Source organism: Vombatus ursinus, unplaced genomic scaffold, assembly GCF_900497805.2.
Source record: "Vombatus ursinus unplaced genomic scaffold, bare-nosed wombat genome assembly UNPS02014770.1, whole genome shotgun sequence".
NCBI classification, from domain to species: Eukaryota; Metazoa; Chordata; class Mammalia; order Diprotodontia; family Vombatidae; genus Vombatus; species Vombatus ursinus.
Genome location: NW_020954548.1, coordinates 28,124,952 through 28,145,547, shown reverse-complemented (window position 1 = coordinate 28,145,547; position 20,596 = coordinate 28,124,952). Strand labels below are relative to the sequence as shown.

The 20,596-nt window shown below is 37.9% G+C and overlaps 1 protein-coding gene across 1 annotated transcript in view; it reads right to left on the bottom strand.

Moving 5' to 3' along the window:
* The window catches only part of LOC114043852 (ATP-binding cassette sub-family A member 3-like), a 146,166-nt gene that overhangs the window by 35,165 nt on the left and 90,405 nt on the right, over positions 1–20,596 (bottom strand). Inside the window, 6 exon segments of the mRNA XM_027863075.1 lie at positions 3,665–3,837; positions 5,111–5,269; positions 7,773–7,992; positions 8,318–8,522; positions 8,706–8,976; positions 19,742–19,782. Of these exon segments, the coding sequence (XP_027718876.1) occupies positions 3,665–3,837; positions 5,111–5,269; positions 7,773–7,992; positions 8,318–8,522; positions 8,706–8,976; positions 19,742–19,782 (1,069 nt within the window).

Here is a 20,596-nt window from a genome sequence, read left to right as displayed (position 1 = left end):
AAGTATGTTATAGGGGAATTCATGCATAGGGTGGGAGACTGGACTAGCTGATCTCTCTAAACTCCCTTCCCAGCTCTAATGTTCCATGATGTTGTGAGTTACATATGCTTTTCTAAAATAGTAAGCTGAGAGGAAGACATGCTTTTGTGTTCCACACAAATCTTATGAATACCTCTCTGCTGAGGAACTTGCATAAGGCCATTCTATGACAGCCCCTTTTTCTTCCCTCCTCATCTCACATCACTAAGATATTTTCTCTCATTATCTCCTCCTTCACTTTGTCTTAGATGAGCCAAGACCAACCCCTCTACATGTATCCTTGACCCCATCCCCTCTCTCCTCTCCAGCAAATTACCCCTATTATCATCTCTTTTTTCCATCTTTTCCTATACAATGGCTTCTATTTTTCTGTCTACAAACACACTCACGTCTTCCCTACCCTTAAAAAACTCTTCACTTGATCCTATCATCCCTGATGGCCATAGTCCTGAACCTCTTTTGTTTTTGGTTAAACTTCTTGAAGAAGCTGTCTGTCCTAAGTGTTTCTACTTCATCTCCTCTCACTCTTTTCTAAACTTTCTGCATTTTAGCTTCTGATCTCATCATTCAACTGAGACAGCATGTTCCAAAGTTACCAATGATCTCTTGCAATGTTAAAAAGGGAGGGAATGGTTCCTGAAAAGTGACAGTGCCACACAAGAACAACAGATGCAAATGGGGAATAGCATAAGTATGTGAGGCCCATTGCCCCACAATTCCATAAGCAACACACAGTTGGTGGTTCTGACATGCACTGACTGGGATGTATGTTTCAAACAAAGGCCCAGAGTCACTCCTCAAACTTAGAGATTCTAGACAAAGAACTGGTATGGTACCACAAAGAGATTGACCCACTGGAGGGTGAGGCAGCAGGTGGTATGAACCACAGACATGAAGATATTCTCTGAATTATTGCATAGTAAGGAATGATAGGCAGGAAGTCAGGAAAAATAACTCTAATTACACCATGCATAAATGTAGCTGGGTAGAGGGAAGGATGTCTGATTTCCAGGTTAGTTAGGCCTTAGCATACATGCATCCCGGGTTTTGGGAATAAACCAGTCAAACAAAGTTTCACTGGCTCACACCTCTTAATTGGCAGATTTAACAGCCTTTTCTCTCTTTTCATCACTTTTGACCTCTCTGTAGGATTTGATACTGTTGATCTCCTGGACACTGTCCTCTAGGTTTTTGTGACACTCCTTTTACCTGTCAGACTGCTCCTTCCCAGAGGCTTTTTTGTTGATTAGTCATCTATATAATGACCACTAACTGTGGTTGTGTGCTTATGGCTCTTTCTTGAGCCCTCTTCTTTTTTCCCCTCTATACTATCTTGTTTGGTGTTCTCATTAGTTCTTTTGGATTTGGTTGTAATCTCTATGCAGGTAATTCCCAGATATATCCCAGATATATCCAACCCTGGGCTCTCTCCTGAAGTCCAGTCTCACAACACTTACTAACTTTTGAAATTCTTGAACTAGATGTCTCAAAGACACCCCAAGTTCAGTGTGTCTAAAACAAAACTTATTATCTTTGCTCCCTAATTCTTCCCTCTTCCCAATGTTCCTATTACTGTCTAGGGGCACTACCGTTTTCCAAGTCACCAAGGCTCACAGCCTTGAGGGTGATATTTGACTCCTCACTCTTCCTCATCCCACATTACTGATTTGTTGTCAAATGGTGTCATTTCTATCTTCACAACTTTTTTTGTCTACATCCCATTCTTTCCACTTACACAGACACCACCCTAGTTCAAAACCTCTATTACCTCTTGCCTTTATTAGTGCAATAGTCTTCTGGTTGGTCTTTCTATCTCAAGTCTCTACCCATTCCAATCTGTCCTTCACTCAGTTGTCAAAGTGGTTTTCCTAAAGTGTGAGTTGAACCATGCCACTCTCTTCTGCGATAAACTCCAGGGGCTCACTGTCTCCTCCAGGATCGAATATAAAGTCCTGAGTTTGGTATTTAAAACTCTTCATAACTTGGCCCCTTCCTACTATAAGGGCTGGAATTGCTTGAGCCAATCAATTACCCCACTCCTCTTAAAGTGGTATTATGTTCTGGTAAATATCAGGTGAGAACAATCAATAAATCAATTAGAGATGTAAATGTGGCTTAAGACTCTCTACCAAATCAATCAAATCAATTCTATGTTTTATACTAAGTGGGAAAAATCCTTGATCAATTCATCCACTGGATGAAAGGGAGTAATGATGCACAGGAGGTGTGGTGATATTGGCTGAAGAAACCTGGTCACACTCTGGGCCTTCTCTTAAAAAGCAATTTTGTCCCTGAGCATGTGAGGGCCTGGCCCCCTAGAGAGCCATTCCAGTCAGGTTCCTGTGAGGGACACAAGGAGGAGAGGAGAAGAAAGAGAGGGAAATGCAGCCATTGTAGAACAGAAGGATTAAGGACCTGGAGAGCTGAGGCAGAGAAGGTAGAGACTGAGGAGGGGGAAGGACAGAGAACCACTAGCCCAGAGGAACCTTGGTGCAGAAGATCCCACTGAGGCCACTTGATTAACCATCTCCTCAAAGCCTGAGGGAAGTTCAAAGAAAAGGTCAGGTCTTTCTCCATTTTTCCTTCCTGGTGCTCCATGGTTATTAGATACTAACATTTTTTGCTAACTTCTTTACCTAAACATTTCTGGTAACTTGTATTTTGCCTCAGTCACAGAGGTTGGCTAGAGCTAAATAAATACAGGGTGTCCTAAAAGTCTTAGTGTGATTTTAAGCTTTAATAGATGATTATCTTAATTGCTTAAATTAAGGCAGAGAATGGAGCCTCTGTTGAAATGGGTACTTTGAGTGACCGTGATGGTACTCCTCATGTTTTGATTAATCTAAATCCCCTAAAGTAGAAGGGTAAGAAGCTAAGGGAACTTGAGGTCTGCACCTGCCTTCTTTGCTTCTAACCAACCTTTCCAATTCACTTATCGTTGACTTGCCTCCAAATCCTCTGCTCTCCAGCTAAACTGGTCTGCTTCCTGTTCCCTGCACATGATGCTCCATCTCCCATCTCAGGGTTGAGGCACTGTTGCCCACACCTAGAATGTTTTCTCTCCTCATCTCCACCTCATGGTTTTTCTGGTTTCCTTCAAGACTCAGCTTAAATGCCATCTTCTACAAGAGGCCTCTTTCAGTTCTTCCAACTACTAGTACCCTCCCTTTTGAGGTTACCTTCCATCTATTGTTTAAATGTTGTAGATGTTGAGTTATTTACATGTTGTGTCCCCGATAGAATGTGAGCTCCTTGAAGGTGGGGGTATTTCTGCCACTCTTTCTATCTTCTGCTTATAGCACATAGTGCCTGGCACAGAACAAACACTTAACATAATTTTTGACTGACTGATATAGCTTAGCTTCTAAAGAGGATAGTCATAGAAAATGAAATAGGAGATCATATCTATGATCAAGTGTCATTTTTATGTTGTTACAATTTTGCAGTTTAATTTATGAAAAGGAGTTTAACTCAAATAGTTCCCAACTACAACACAGTGAGCCAAGAGCAGGTTCCCTCCCCTTCAGGAAAGGAGAGTGTGGAGGTAGCTTCTTTATCTGGCCTAAAGTCAAATGGGAAAGAAATCTCATTAGGTCATCTCTAAATTTGATATTCAGTTACTCACCCAATCCCGAGTCCTAAGGAGGTTACTTATCAGTATTTTTGATCTCCAGAGAATGTTGTTCTCAATGAATAAAAGCAGGATGAAGAAAAAAAAGCCAGAGACAATCAACGAGGTTATAAACTTTCCAATTCCTGGAGTTTTCCATGCATAGAAATTATCTTCATAATCTATATCTGGGGATGTTGAAAGAAATTATGTTCATTTTAAAACCCTGAGCTTGTTTCACCATGTTTATTAACATGTTTCACCATGTTTAGCTTATGAAAGATTCCCATGTCATTTCCCAAAGAGGGACCTAAATGACTTGGAGAGAGCAAAGCAAGTCATTCACCGCAGCCACATTAATTCACCTCTCTACCAACCTTATTCTCCCTGATCTGTAGGGAACATTCACGGTGGGTCCACAGAAGAGGTAAATTTGTTTGTCTATTTGTTTCGGTGAGGCAGTCAGGGTTAAGTGACTTGCCCAGGGTCACAAAGCTTGTAAGTGTCAAGTGTTTGAGGTCAGATTTGAACTCAGGTCCTCCTGACTCCAGGGCCGGTGTTCTATCCACTGTGCCACCTAACTGTCCAAGATAAATGTTTAGAGAAGGGTTTTGGACTATGTACAACAAAATCAATATTAGGTTTCTGAAAGGGAAGGATACCCAAGCTTCTTTCATATCCACCATTGCAATACCAGTCTTGTTCACAGCAAGGTTCTTTACATTCTACTCTTTCATGGTGTACTAAAGCTAAAAATATGAACTGAAGACTTCCCAAGGTCAATATTAGAGCTTAATAATACCATCACTAACAATATTCCCAAGCTACTACCATAATAGTAAATAGAGTAGGATCTCTAGGACTCTTAGAGTGCTTATGACAAGGAATGCAGATGTATTAACTTGTAATACCCAGAAACTACTCCTAGGCAGCTCCAACAGCAAAAATCCATTAATGTTCTTATTATTTTTCCTTCTGCCTAGTTTTCAGGATGTTAAGAGAAAAAGTCATGGTTTCTGCCTGCTTCAGGTTAAATCTTTTGGACGACGAGAACGCCGGTAAGTTTATTATTGTTCTAAAATGCTCAGCCTTGTCCTACAGGCCTGAAAAGGTTAATATGCTTTGATTTTTGGAAAACCTTCTCAATATTCAGGAGGGCATATTGCCTTGTGCAAAGTTGTTCAATAAATATTGAATTAAGTTGCTCCATGAACCTTTGACCACTATGAATTTATCTTGTGTCTTCTCATAGGGCCCAAGGTGCTTCACAAAAATTTTCCCCCATGGTATAAGTTACTTCTAAACTGACAGTAGTCCTTGAAGACTCTACTCCTTTAGAGGAGAGAGAAACAAGCTTTACTTGTACCTTCAAACTCTTTTCCTAAATAAGCAGTTAAGAGAAGGGTTTGATTCCATTGGCCATGGTCAGAGTGGGGATGGGTGAGCTGAGTGGATACTCACTTGCCATTTTACAATGAAGGGCTGCAGTAGCAGAGGAGGTGCAGTATTTCATGGCCTCAAAGTTGTTGTAGAAACTGCTAAGGCACATTCCTAAGCTGTGGTTAGGTGGCAGGAGGAATAATTTATCCAGAAGTTTATAGAGTTTTTCCAGTCTTAATGCTATGAATGAAAACAGTATAAATTAAATAATTTTGCAGTCCTTGGTTCTTTGTATAAATTGTGACTTCACAATTTACTGTGACATGACTTCAACTGGATATCCTCTCATCTTCCTATTCCTTCACTGGTTCCTCTTTCCTCTCTTATCCCCTAAGCCATCTTTTTTATACTTTGAAACATTATTTACTTTCATGGCCTCAACTATTACCTCTATGTATATAACTTTAAAATTTGTATCTCCAGTCCTGACTTGCCTCAAACCCTGGACCTGCATTTCAAACTGCCTGTTGGATATCTCTTCTCTGATGTCCTGCTGGCATCTCAAATCCAACATGTAAAAAAAAAATGAAATCATCATTCCTTTCTCAAAATCTGTTTTTCTTCTGACTTCCTTGTGTCTATCAATGTTAACATTATCCTCTCAGTCTCAAATCTTGAAATTTCACTATCAATTTTGGATTCTTTTTTCTCCTTTATCCCTCTAAAAGTCAGTCACCAAGTCCTTGGGCAGCAGTGAAATACAATGGAAAGAATTTGAAGTCAGAGTACCTAGGTTCAATTCCCCACTATGTCAGTTACACTGGTATGAATTTGGTTAAGTCACATAACCTCTTTGAGACTCAGTTTTCTCATCTGTAAAGTGAGAAGGTTAGAAAATCTATAAGGTCCTTCAAGTACTAAATCTCTATTCCTATTAATTCTATCTCTGCAGGGACTCTTGCGTCCATCTTTACCACTTGATTCTTATTGCTGCTAATCTGACTTCCCTGTTTCAGTCCTTTGCTTTAATGTATGTTACTCACTACTACAATATTCATCTTCCTAAAGCTTAACTCTGTTTGATGTCATATGCACTTAGAAATCATTAATGGCCATAGAAGTACCCAAATTCCTTAGCCTGGTGTCAAGGCCCTTCACATTATCACCCTAATTTAACATTTCTAACCTTTATCTTCTATTAACCACCCTTCCTATCTTCAACTGCAGTAAAAGTGGTCTACTTTATTTTGAACTTTACTCATGTATTTAAAGTTCATGCTGTTCTTTCTGCCTGGAACACCTCCTTAATATTAACTTTACCTATATAAACCCCACTCAACCTTACATTCTGGTTAGGCCTAATTGTTCCATTTAATAATCCTAAGTAGAAACAAACTTCACGAGAACACGAAGGTAGGGATGGGAATATTTTCTTTTATTATCTCCCTCAGCTTCTAACATGACACATACTTAAACATATAATAAGTATGTGATTAGTCTTTTATATCTAACTCAAAACTCATATCCAGGAAATTCCATCTAAAATATTACTCTTACCTGAACTTCTACAACACTTAATATCTATAATATTCATTTAACATTTATTTGTCAGTTATTTTTTCATGTGTATATAGTAGAAGATTGATCAGTGAACTCTGATCAATGGAGTTCGTCCAATCAAATTGATGAAATTATAAGCTGTACTGGGCAGGCTTTAGAGAAAATGGAATGCCAGGGTTCACCTGCCTTTGATGTTTATTACTTGTATGATCTTGGGTAAGGCACTTTACTTTCTTTGGCTTTAGTTTCCTCATCTATAAAATGAAGCGGTTGGATTGGATGACCCCTAAGGATGAGGATGACCGCTTTCTGTTGTAGGTATGATCTTATTACTGATTTCAGTTTTTGAGGTGGCTCATTTACATCTTATAATTTCATCAAATGAACTGTAGGATATCCAACTGATTAACACTCACCTTCCCCTCTTTCCACTGCTGTATGTCTAGCATATTTATGTACACTGAGATCTTAGACTTCAGGGCCATTATTCTTATACTTTTCTTTCCTTCAGACCTTCATAGATAATAGATACTCAATACAAATTCGTACAACATTAACATCAGCAATGCATCAGTAGGGTGGTTGTTCTCAGTGAAATTCAAATTCAAAATCTCAAAGCCACGCATTCTTCTTAGATGACCCTGTTTCCTTCCTAGCTCTTTTTAAGGCAACAATATTATTTCGCAGATTGACACTATAGCAAATGGATATACTGGCATACATTAGGATCTTTCATTATATGTAAATAACCTAGTAGTGAAATGGAATTCTCCCTAATCTTGGCCTTAAAACCAGGAATTATTTCCAGCCCTTGCACAAGTTTTTCTTAGAGTTTCCTCATCACATCTGTATGATAAAATTCTAAAAGAGAACTGCCAACACAATCTCCAAATATTGACCTCAAAATGTTTCCTACAGGTGAGGTGCCTAGGGAATATGATTTCAGTATGTAGGAGTTGCTACATACATCACAATAACCTGTATTCCTAAATCAACATTAGCAGATTTGGTTTAGTCCTATGGTCTAACTTTTGTGAAGGATAGACTTGACTTGACATTAAGGGACTTGCTTGCTCAGTGATGTTCCCTTAATGAGCTGATTATTCTTTACTTGCTCATTATTACCCCTGAGAAAGGACTCAGTATGTGTTTGTAGGGAGGAAGTAAATGCTAATGCCCTCACCCTTGAAGCTTGTGACATAAAGGATGATTAAGGTGATAATGCCTGAGAAAAAGTTGAACATGATGAGTCTTATGAAGGCAGTGGCACCTGCCATGAAAAAGAAGCTCGTTAGGTACATGAGTGGAATGATGGACCAGCCATACAACATTAACATCAGCAATGCATCAGCAAGGTGGTTGTCCTCACTGAAAGCTTTTACATCAAAGATTCTGAACAGCCCCTAGAGCACAGAGACACAGTTTTTAGAGAAGAAAACGTGATCAAAGAAAAAAAGAAATTAACTTAGAATAGCAAAATGAGATATCAATTCCCTAAAGCTTGGGGCAGCAAGGGGGGATATATGGGGATCTAGTTCTAGATAAGAACACTTCTGTTTCTGTGAACTTCCTATTACTGAGGAAAGATGAAAAAAAAAGAGCAGCTAAACTGTACTTATTAGCCTCAGAAACTGAGAGTGCTGAAGCAGGTTCTAGACATTATTGGCCAAAAGGAAAACTTGTGATATGTAGGAGAATGCACCCCAACACATAATACTCGCTACTCACCACCAGCAGCAAACAGGGAATAAAGAAGACAATGAGATCCCACAGCAGAAAAGATAGCCAGAAATGAATGACATAGACTCCACTGACAAACTGGTTGTGTTTTGCCTTTATGACTCTTTCACTAACTGCAAAGATAGAAAATGTACTGGCCAATGAGCCCATGCCATACAACATGTTGATAGCAATGTCAACTCCTTTATGGCCCCTACAAGAGACAGGATAGGAAAAGAAAAGATACCATAACCTTGGTTAGTTGGGAAAAAATAATTTCTATTGGCAGTCATGTTCCAGAACATAACATGTAAACAGAATTTTTAAAAATAACTGCATATGGTAAAGTCCTGAGGTTTGAGAAACTCAACCCCAGGAAAAGGGAAGCTACACATACCAAAAATACTGCTCATTTGCAGCTTGCATGGCACTTCGAGGCTGAGGATGATTGGAGATAGTAATGGAGGCTTGTGGGCCAGATAGCAACTTGAATAGAATATTGTCTACCACCGTCACTGCCACAGCTTGAGTATGATAGCCCTGATTGTTGAAGAAAGTGGTGATTAATGTTTGATTTCCATGTTGTTTGACGGAAATTGCTACAAGGCAGTTCTCATCAAAGCATTCCCTCTGGATTGCCTTAGAAAGCAGTTGATCTTCCAGGTTTCCTAGGAAGAGAAAGCAAAATCATTCCTTTAGACAATATACATTTGTCCTACTGGAATTGGAAACAAAGTAGTCCATCAATAGAGCAATAGTAAAACATCATGTTTGAGACTGTTGGTAAGGTGGCCCTCCAACACTGGCTTCTCAGGGTCCTTGCCAACTCCAACTTCAATGTTAGGCACAGGTCTCACCTCCTAAGAGGATAACTGGTAAGAGAGAAGGGAGAGCTGCTTCATTTTCATTTTGTCTTTTCTGTCAAGAAAAATGACTCAAATTAGAAAAGGGAAAAATGGTCAATATGGAATTTATACCCAAGATGAATAAGGGGACAAAAAGAGCAATTAGCTGCTCCTTAAAATTATCTGGTCCAGATCAATATATCCTAAGACACTAAAGGAGTTGGTGAGTATGAGGTGGAACCTGAGAGTTGTTTTGATTTGCATTTCTCTTATTTTTAGTGATTTGGAGCATTTTTTTCTCATGTTTGTTGCCAAATTACCAATTTTTTGAGAACCGCCTATTTATATTGCTTTTTTTCTTATATATTTGAATCCATTCTCTATATATCTCAGATATCAGACTTAATAGAGAAACTTGCTTCCAAGATTTTTTCCTCAGTTTCCCTTTTAAATTATAACTGCATTTTGTTTGTGCAGAAGCTTTTTGCTTTTTTTGTGTAATGAAAATTGTTTTTTTTTTCTTCTGCCATCCTCTCAATTCTATGCTTGGTCAAGAACTCTTTTCCTATTATTTTAAAAGCTAACACCTTCCCTATACCCTTAATTTGTTTATGTTGTGATCTTTTATAGAAAGTTACATATCTATTCAGAGCTTAATGTGGTATATAGTTCAATAGATGGTCTAAACCTAATTTCTGCAAGACCACTTTCCAGTTTTTCCAGTAATTTTTGTCAGTTAGTGACTTACCCTAGGAATTGGGGTCTTTGGGTTTATCTAATACTCTGTTATTGTTTTCATTTGCTTCACTATCTTGTGTACTTAATCTATTCCACAAATCAATTCTTCTGTTTTCTAAACAGTACCAAATAGTTCTGATGATTAATTTTTTGATGATTAATTTTTAATAAAATAGTTTGAGATTTGATAATGGTCCTCCCTCCCCACTTCTTTTTTGGGGGGTATTATTTTTCTGAAGATAATTGATTCTTTATTTCTTCAAATTAAATGTTATCATTTGTTCTAGTACATAAAATAATAATTTGGTAGTTTGATTGGTATGGCATTGAACATTGTCATTTTTATTATATTGGTACTGCTCAACCGTAAGCAATTCACATTTCTCCAAATATTAAGGTCTTTGTTTCTAGAAAGTATTTGGGAGTAGTATTAATATAATTTTCATGTGTGTCTTTAACCCTAATTCCTAAATATTTTATACATTCTGTAGTTGCTTTGAATGGGATTTTCTCTTTTCAGCTCTTCCTGTTAGGTTTTGTTGGTAATACATAGAAAAGTCAATGATATATTTTGATTTATTTTACAACCTGCTACTTTGATGAATTTATTGTTTCAATTAATTTCATTCACTCTCTCAGGTTTTCTAGAACTTCATATCATCTGCAAACAACAAAAATTTTACATCTCATTTTCCTATCTTTATTCCCTCAATTTATTTTTCTTGTCTTATTGCAATAGTGGACATTTGTAGTACTATGTCAAATAATAATGGTGATAATGAACTTCCTTGCTTTACCCTAGTATTAATGGAAATGCCTCTACTATTTCTCCATTACATATAAAGCTGTTTCTTGGTTTTAAATAGATGATATTTGCTATATTAAATAAAGGTACATTTATTCTTATGCTTTTTAACCTTTTTATTATATAAAGTGGTGTTGGATGATGTCAAGAGCTTTTTCTATATCTATTGATAAAATCAATGTGATTTCTATTATTTTTTAAGTTAATATAGTCAATTGTTTACACTTTTCTTATTTTCAGAGCAACCCTACATTCCTGATATAAATTCAACATGGTCAAAGTGTATAATCTTCTAAATATGTTGCAGTATCCTCTTTCCTAATATTTTATCCAAGATTTCTACTTAACTATCCAATGGAGACATAGATCTAGTTTTTTCTCTCTCTTTACTTGCCTCACCCCGGTTTAGCTATCAAGACCTTTTCTGCATCATTGAAGAAAATGGATAGAAGTCTGATTTTCCTGGTTTTTCCTAACAGTTTATTTAATATTAGAATTAATTGTTTTTTGAATACTTGATAGAATTCACTTATAAATTAATCTGGTACTTTTTTTCCTCTTCCTTTGATTTGGAAGCCTACTTATGGCTTGTTGAATTTCTTTTTTTGAGATTTGATTATTTACATCCTCTATTTTTCTCGATCTTTTTATTCTTAATATTTTTGTAATTATTTATTCATTTCAATTGTTAATTGTCAATTTTGTTGGCATATAATTGAGAAAATATTTCTAAGAATTTCTTTTTTCAGTTTTAATACTGGAAATTTTATTTTCCTTTGCAAATTCAGATTAGCACACACTATTTCATTAGTTTTTTTAAAATACTGCTTTATTTATCAATTCAATTTTTTACCATTTAAAATTTTATTAATCTCTTATTTGATTTTGAGACTCTCTATTTTTGCCTTTAGTTGAAGTGTTTTGATTTATTGCTTTTCTAGTTTTTTAGGTGCATGGATTCATTCTTTCTCTTTTGTTGATGGAAGTGTTTATAGACATAAATTTCTTCCTAAGGACTACTTTGGAAGCATCCCTAAAGTTTTAGTAGTTTGTCTCACTGTTGATTTCTTCTTTGATGAAATTATCTATTATTTTTAGAAAGATAAAAAATATCTAGATAAACATTTATTAAGTATACCATGTTAGGCATTGTGCTAACGTCTGGAATACAAATACAAAGCAAGGAAGATAGTCCCTGCCTTAAGGGAGATTATATTCTAATGGGACAAGAAAACAAATACAGGAGAGGTAGAAGACAGGGTGAGGGATATGTATATGGTGGCATGATTTAGAGATGTCTGGGTAGTGGCATGGAGGCTTATTCTAGGCAAAATAAATAAATGACTTATCTATTAGAGGCCCTGGGACCTGGGGCAGAGTACAATATTCTAGTTGGGATAGATGGTCCAAGTGTGGGTAGTTTGGATTGAAGATTATTTGTTCTTTGATCATTAATTTTTTAGGATTAAATTATTTAGCCTAGATTTAAGTTTGAATCCTTTTCATATGACCCTTTATTTTTATGTTTATTTTATTATGCTAAGTAAATGCCATATTTAGTATTTCTGCTTCTCTGCAGTTGTTTATAAGATTTTTATGACTAGCACATGGTCATTTCTTGTAAAGGTGTCACAGACATCTGAGTTTTATCTATGTTCCTTTTATTGCCATTCAGTAATTTTCAGAGATCGAGAATATCTAACTTGTCTAAAATTCTACTTAGGTCTTTCATTTCTATCTTGGTTATCTTTTTGTAAGCCTTGTCTAGGTCTAAAAGAGGCATGTTGGAAATCCTCAACCAAAATAATCTTGCTATCTATTTCTATAATTTGATTATTTTCCTTTATTTACTCTGAAATTAAGCCATTCAATGCATATGCATTAAATACTGATATTATTTAATTGTTTGTGGTGACTTTAAGTATAATGTGATTTTTTTGTTGATCTCTTTTAACCATGCTTATTTTCACTGTTGCCTTATAGAGACATTTGCTACCCCTGCTTTTGTGAATTTGCCTGGAGTACATTAAATTTTACTCTAAAATGAAGGGAAACTTCATTATATATCTGTGAATCTGCACATTTCAAATGTTTCTTGTACAGCACATACTCTGGGGTTACTCTCCCAACATCCATTTGCTCTAGTAAGTCAAGTCCCCATAAGGCAGCTAGCTGCTCTCTCAGAATTCTAGGGATAGACTAATGTTATATTTTACAAGGCCTTATAGGCATGCTTATGTCAGTGATATTATCTAGACTTAATTAGCTTTTAGAAAGAGGTATTTACTAACTTTTGAATACTATGGTAAGAAAAATTGGCACAAAATATACCCCACAAAATCTATGATGTTCACCCATCAGTACACACAAAGTTCAAGGGAAAGAGGATTCAAGCTAAGAGAACATATGGCAAAAGTGTAACTTAGAGCTCCTAGAAATTCCTTTTCCCCTTTTGTGGGGTACTCATAAAGTTTCCCTTGGGTGAGACATAGCTTTTCTGAGGGGTTCCTTGTAGAACCTTGAATTCACTTTTTTCTCATTTCATTCAATTGGTCCTCAGCTGTTGATGTAGATACTACTTTGAGATGTTTAGGTGACAGAGCCAGGATGCTAATGGAAAGTTTAAAATCCTTTGGACACTTAAAAAAACTCAGAAAGATCTCCCTTTGCCTAGGGTTGGAGAGTAGGGAGTAAAATAAGACTGAAAGTGAGGCTAATGCAGTGGCTCTTTTTTCCTCCCAAAGCAATTTTTTTCTCAAATATTTGGCTGGAAGACTTCTACCCTAAGCTGCCAGATACTCAGATCCCTGAGTTCTAGATTGCTCTATTTTGTGCAAAATCTATAAGGAATGAGTGAATATCTCCAGCCAATATTGACACCCTTCTACATGGTATCATTTCATTTTATACAATGGCTTGTAAGGACTTCTAAATTAAGCAAGGACTTTTGATATCTATTATAAAGTCTTTATTGGTTTAATAGAGGTATTTAGACCTTTTTCATGCCTACTTAATATCTCTGATTGATTCACTTAAGAAGTTCGGGTCTATAATTAGTGATAGGGGTATTGGGATCAGGGGCGAGAGTAAGCATTTCTTTTTCTTAATTTTTAAAAATTTTTTATTAATTTATTTTGATTTATCAATAATCACTTCCATATGCTTTTGAGTTTAAAATTTTTCTCCCCCTTCCTCCCCAACACCCTCCCCAAGACAGCACACAATCTGATATAGGCTATACATTTACATTCATATTAAACGTATTTTCACATTAGTGATGTTGTAAGTAAAAATTAAAGCCAATAGGAGGAACCATCAGAAAAAGGAAACAAAACTCAACAGAAGAGAAAAAAAATAACAATTTGACTTCCATAGTTCTTTCTTTGGATGTGGATAGCATTTTCCATCACAAGGCCTCTGGAGATGTCTTAGATCCTTGTATTGCCAGGAAGGGTTAAGTTTATTAATATTAGTCATCACACAATGTGGCTGTTATTGTGTACAACGTTCTCTTGGTTCTGCTCACTTTGCTCAGCATCAGACCATACAAGTCTTTCCAGATTTTTCTGAAGTCAGTCTGTTCATCATTTCTTATAGCACAATAGTATTCCATTACATTCATATATCACAACTTGCTCAGCCATTCTCCAATTGACAGGTATCCTCTCAATTTCCAATTCTTTGTCGAGAGTAAGCATTTCTATGGTGTCTACTACATGCCAAACATTGTGCTAAGCATTTTATAAATATTATCTCATTTGATCCTCACAATCACCCTGTAAAGTAGGTACAATTTTTTTTTGTTATTATCCCTATTTTACAGTTGAGGAAACTGAAGCAAACAGAAGGTAAGTGACTTGCCCAGGATCACATAGCAAGTAAGTGTTTGAGGCCAGATTTAAACTTATGTCTTCTTGACTTCCTGACTTCAGGCCCAATGCTCTGTACATTGAGCCACCTATTTGCCTGGGTATGGGTCATCCCTCTTACACTTGCAAAAACACATTGCTGGATTTGCTTTCTAATCCATTTAGTTATTCTTTTCCACTTTATGGGTATGTTCATCCCTTTCACATACATGAACATGATTAGTAATTGTGTTTTTTCCTCTATTATATCTTCATACTCCCCCCTCACCTTTGCCCCTTACATTCTACCTTTAAAGGCATATGAGGTGTTCAGGGAGGACTAGCATACGTGGTTTGAGGGCTATTTATTTACCATTGATGGCTACCTTTCACTCAACTCTCACCTGTGGCTCCAAGAAACTGTAGCATGCTCAGCAGCCACACCATGGTAAAATTGTCTTGGCAAACAGGCTAAACCAGGTTGAGGGTAACTGACAAGCCTCAGACTCATTGGTGAGTTAGGGGGATGTCTAGCCCAGGCATGTGAAGATTTCCTCTGGTGGAATGGGCAGATGAGAACAGTTTGTTCTAATAGTCATAAAGGTGGCTGAAATAGGAGCTATGGAGCACTTAGAGCTTGGTTAGACATTGAAGACACCAAGGTCATCTACTGCATCCCAGGGCATTGCCAGTCATCTTGACTTTTGTCTTGCCATTGGATTTCAATGACTCAGGAAGAGAGAGTGAGGCTGAGGACTTTGTGCAACTCTGCCTCACTTGGATACATGCCACAGAAAGACATACTTCTATTACTGCGTAATTTTCACCTGAGGGCACATCAATATTCTTTAAAACAAAATAAAACAAAAAGCTGCTTCCTCCAGAGATGGTTCAGCTCCCCTTGCTATAAGAAATGCCTTACTACTTATAACTTAGTCCCTCTTTTCATTCCTTTTGTCAAAAATTTCCACCATTCTACCTCCTAACAAAAGGGATAATTCCTCTTCCCTTCATCACATTTGTTTGTTTTCCTCTTTGAAGGATGGTTTGAACAGACAAGAAATGTTTTTTACACTCAATCTAATTGCGAAGAATTTTAAAAATGTCTACTACATACAAAGCATTGTACTAGGTTATGGGGATACAAATACAAAACCAAAGCAGTCTCATTTTCAAAGAGCTTGCATTCTACTGGGAAGAGAATGTGCATATAGATATAAAATTAGTATAAAATCAATATAAAGTAAGAAGGGAGGTAGAGTAAGAGGAATCCAAGAAACCCTACGTGGGAAATGAGAAATGAGGAGACTTGAAGGGATCTAAAGATTCTAAGAGGTGGAGATGAAGAGGGAAACAGCAAGTAGGTCAATTTGGCAGGAATGTAGGATATATCAAGGAGAATAATGAACAATACTTAGAAAGGTAAATGGAAACTAACTTGTGAAGTGATTTAAATGCCAAACAGAGAGGATGCAAGAGGGAGTCACTGGAGCTTCTTGAGCTTGAGTAACATGAATATCCAGTTAAGAAATTGATGGTAATATTTCAGTTGGGTGTTAAGTTTGGAAACTAGATTATGAAAGGTTGAGAAGTGAAAGGGGAATGAGGACTAGAGGAAACAAGTACAAATGACTTTTTCTAGTTTGGCTGTGAAATGGAGGGGGAATATAGTTTGATAGCTTTAGGGGATGTCAGATTCAAGCAAATGGTTTTTCTTTTAAGGAAAGAGGACATCTGGGCATATTCTTAGGAAGCATGGAATGATCCAAAGGATAGATAGATAGAAGGATGAGGAGGGGGGAGAGAGGCAAATCGAAGGATGGAGAGGAAGATGGAAGTGATGGGGGGATGATTGAAAATGTAAGATCCTGGACATGGGATGAAGGTCACAAGTAGAGAGGTTGGCTTTGGTAAGGAGAAAGGATACTTCTTCAGAGTGAAGGAAAAGAGGGCTATGGATGATGTTGAAGGAATTTGAGGTGTAGAACTGTAGAGAACAGGGAGTTCTCAGTTATAATTTTCTCATAAAAGTAGGAAGCTAGATGCTCTATGAAAGGGACACTTGCACTCTCTACACTCTATTTCCTTCCCCATTTTGACCTCTTAGTTAAATCAGTTAAACTCTACACTATTATCTTCTCTTATACCCCTTGCCTCCTCTTCCTATCAAAGCTCTTGTCTGGTCAACCTCAGCTCTGAATTACTCCCATCATCCACTGCCTTTGCTTCTAATCACGTGCTGCTTTCAGAAGCTAGAAAAACTCATGAAACTGTACTAGCTGGATTTACCACAAATTTGTTACATAATCTCAATTGGATCCTCAATACAGCAAAGCAAGCTTTTTATTCCTCCTAATTGATTCACTATCCTACTCACGACAGCAGATTTCACAAAATGTTGCATCCTACCACAAGCCTCTTATGGGTCCTCTTATCTCTGCTCTCTGAGCTCAGAAACTCTTGGCTCCTTCCCTACTGTCTACAGATATGCCCATGTATTAAACCATCCCTTGACCTAGCTATCTCTACGAGCTATTGTCCCATATCTCTCCTTCATTTTGTGGCCAAACTCCTTGAGAAGGCTGTCTACAATCAATGTCTCTACTTCTTATCCTCTAATTTTCTCCTTAACTCTCTGCATTCTAGCTTCTAATCTCATCATTCAGCTGAAATAACTGTCTTCAAAGTTACCAATGATACTTTGCCAAACTAATGGTATTTTCCTCAATTTATCCTTGTCTTCTTGGAAGCCTCTGACACTAATAATTACCCTCTTTTCCTTGATATTCTCTTCTCTAGACTTTCATGACACTACTGTCTTCTGGTTTTCTTCTTACCTGACTGCTCCTTCTCATTTTTGTTTGCTGGATCTTCATCCAGGTCACACCCACTAGAAATAGGTGTCCCCCAGGGCTTTGTCTTGGGCCTGCTTCTCTTCTGCCTTTATATTATTTCACTTGGTGATCTCATTAGCTTCTATGGATTTGATTATCATCTCTATGTTGATGATTCTCAGATCTATTTCCAGAGACTTCACTTCTTTATTGACCTCTAGACTCTCATTTCCAACTGTTTATTGGACATCATGAATTGGATATCCCATAGACATCTTAAACTCATTTGTCTAAACCTGAACTCATTATCTTTTCTGCCAAACCCTCCCTTATTCTCAAATTTCCTATTACTGTCAAGGGTACCAACATCCTCCCAGTCTCCCAAACTAGATGCTATCCTTGATTTTTCACTCTCTCTCAACCCCCATATCTAAATCTGTAGCCATGCCCTGTCAATTCTACCTCTGTAACATCTCTTGAGTATGCTCTCTTCTCTGACACTGCCACCACCACTGTTTCAGGTCCCCATCATCTCGTACCCGAACTACTGCTATAGCCTGCTGGTTGGTCTCCCTACCACAACTCTTTCCCCACTCCTATACTCAGCTGCCAAATTAATCTTCCTAAAGTGCGGGGCTGATCATGCCACTCTCCTACTCAATAAACTCCAGTGGATCCCTATCACCTCCAGGATCAAATAAGAAATCCTTTGTTTTGAATTTAAAGCCCTTCATAACCTGACCCCTTCCTACCTTTCCAGTCATCTTACACTCCACTCACCCCCATGTACTTTGTGTTTTAGTGACATTGGGCTCCTTGCTGTTCCTTGAAGAAGACACTTCATCTCCAGACTCCAGGCATCTTCACTGTCTTGCCCTCATGCCTGGAATGCTCTCCCTCTTCATCTGGCTCCTGGCTTCCTCAGATTCCTTCAAGTTCCAGCTAAATCCCACTTTCTGCAAGAATCCTTTTATCATCTCCCTTAATATTAGTGCCTTCCCTCTGTTGATCATTTTCACTTTATTGAAGTTTTTATGTAGTTTCCCCAATTAGACTCTGAACTTCTTGAAAGCAGCAAAATTTTGCCTTTCTTTGGATCCTCAGTGTTCAGTACAGTGTTTAGCACACAGTAGGCACCTAATAAATGCTTATCGACTTGATTTGACATGACTTTCAGTTTCATCTATAAATGCTCCTGAGATGAGAGAAGTACAGTTGAATTTCACAGCAAATTTTCTCAGATTAATTTTCCTCTCCACTGCTTTTCACTTTTTGTCAGTTAATAAGCATTTATTAAGAGTAGGAGACTAACCAGTAAGTTATTACAACAGTCTGGGTATCAGATGATGTGGGCCTGCACCAAGGGCATAGCAGTGTTGGAGAAGAGAAAGAGGAGTATGTGAGAAATGTAAAAGCAGAATCAACAGGACTTGGTAACAGACTGGCTATGTGGGGTGAAAGAGTAAGAAGTTGAGGATGATATTTAGCTTGAGAGCTTGGATGAGTTGGAAAGTGATGGTGCTCTTGACAGTAATAGGGAAGTTTTAGAGGGGGGAAGAGTTTTTGGGGAAAGATAATGAAATGAGTTTTGGACGTTTTCAGTTTAAGATGTCTACTGGAAATTCAGTGTGAGATGACCAATAGGCAGTTAGAGATCAAAACTGGTGATAAGGAGAGAAGTTAGGGATCAGTAAGTGGATCTAAATTCCATTAGCATAAAGATCATTGAAATCTTGGGAGCTGATGAGATCAACAAGTGAAATAGTATAGTGGAAGAAGAAAAGACAGCCCAGGGCTGTCACATTTTAATGGGACTATACTTGTTATCTTTGTCTCCTAAGGTAAAACCAAGAGTACTTGCTGAATAATTGGGAGTTGATAAAAGGAAAAAATCTCTAACAATTAGGGCTATTCAAAGTGGATTATTCATTGGAGTTCTTCAAGGGTAGGATGGATGACCATTTGGTTAAATAAGATTGCTGGTAAGGGGCGGAGCCAAGATGGCGGAGGGAAAGCAATGACTTGCTAGAGCTCTCCCCCAAACTCCTCCAAATACCTACAAATAATGGCTCTAAACAAATTCTAAAGTAGTAGAACCCACAAAAAAACAGAGTGAAACAAATTTCCAGCCCAAGACAACCTGGATGGCTGATTGGAAAGGTATATCGCGCTGGGCTGGGAGAGGAGCACAGTTCGGTGTGGGCGCCGCAGCAACCCTGGAGCAGGCCTCAGAGGACTGCAGCTGTGGCGGTTTCCAGACTTCTCAACCCACCAACGCCAAAGACAACTTAGAAGGTCAGTGGGAAAAGTCTGTGACTGGGTGAGAGAAGAAGCTAGGTCTCAGCTTCAAGTCCAGAGCATGCCCCAGGGGCAGCATCCATGTCCTGAGCTTCCGGCCCACAGACTGAGAGGGAATCGCTTAGCTGATCAGAGGGGGATTGCAAGGATCTCTTTGCCAGTGCTGAGGCAGGAATCTCTTGCTTTGCCTGTGCTTAGATCTGGGTCACAGTTCTGAGGGGCGGTCCTGGGGCAAGGAGGAACGCCAGTGTGGTGGAGCTGGTTGTGGTGGTGGAGAGAAAATTCCTCACCCCTTATCATAGCACCTTGGAAGAACTGAAAACTTTCAGGTCCCTAGAAGTATCTTTGAAAACAGCTGTACAAACCCCCAAAGCTTGGGATGGTGCATTCTCCACATTGGAAACAGACTCTTACCTTAACAAAGAGTTTAAAACTCAAGTAATTGGCCGGGATCATGAGTAAGCAGCACAAAAAGAGTCAGACTGTATTATCTTACTTTGGTGACAAAGAAGATCAAAACATACAACCAGAAGAAGAAAACAAAGTCAAAGCTCCTACATCCAAAACTTCCAAGAAAAATATGAATCAGTCCCAGGCCTTGGAGGAGCTCAAAAAGGATTTTGAGAAGCAAGTAAGAGAAGGAGAGGAAAAACTGGGAAGAGAAATGAGAGTGATGCAAGAAAATCATGAAAAGCAAGTTAACAGCTTGCTAAAGGAGACCCCAAAAAATACTGAAGAAAATAACACCTTAAAAAATAGCCTAACCCAAATGGCAAAAGAGGTCCAAAAAGCCAATGAGGAGAAGAATGCCCTAAAGAGCAAAATTGGCCAAATGGAAAAGGAAGCCCAAAAGATTACTGAAGAAAATACTTTCTTAAAAATTAGAATAGAGCAATTGGAAGCTAGTGACTTTATGAGAA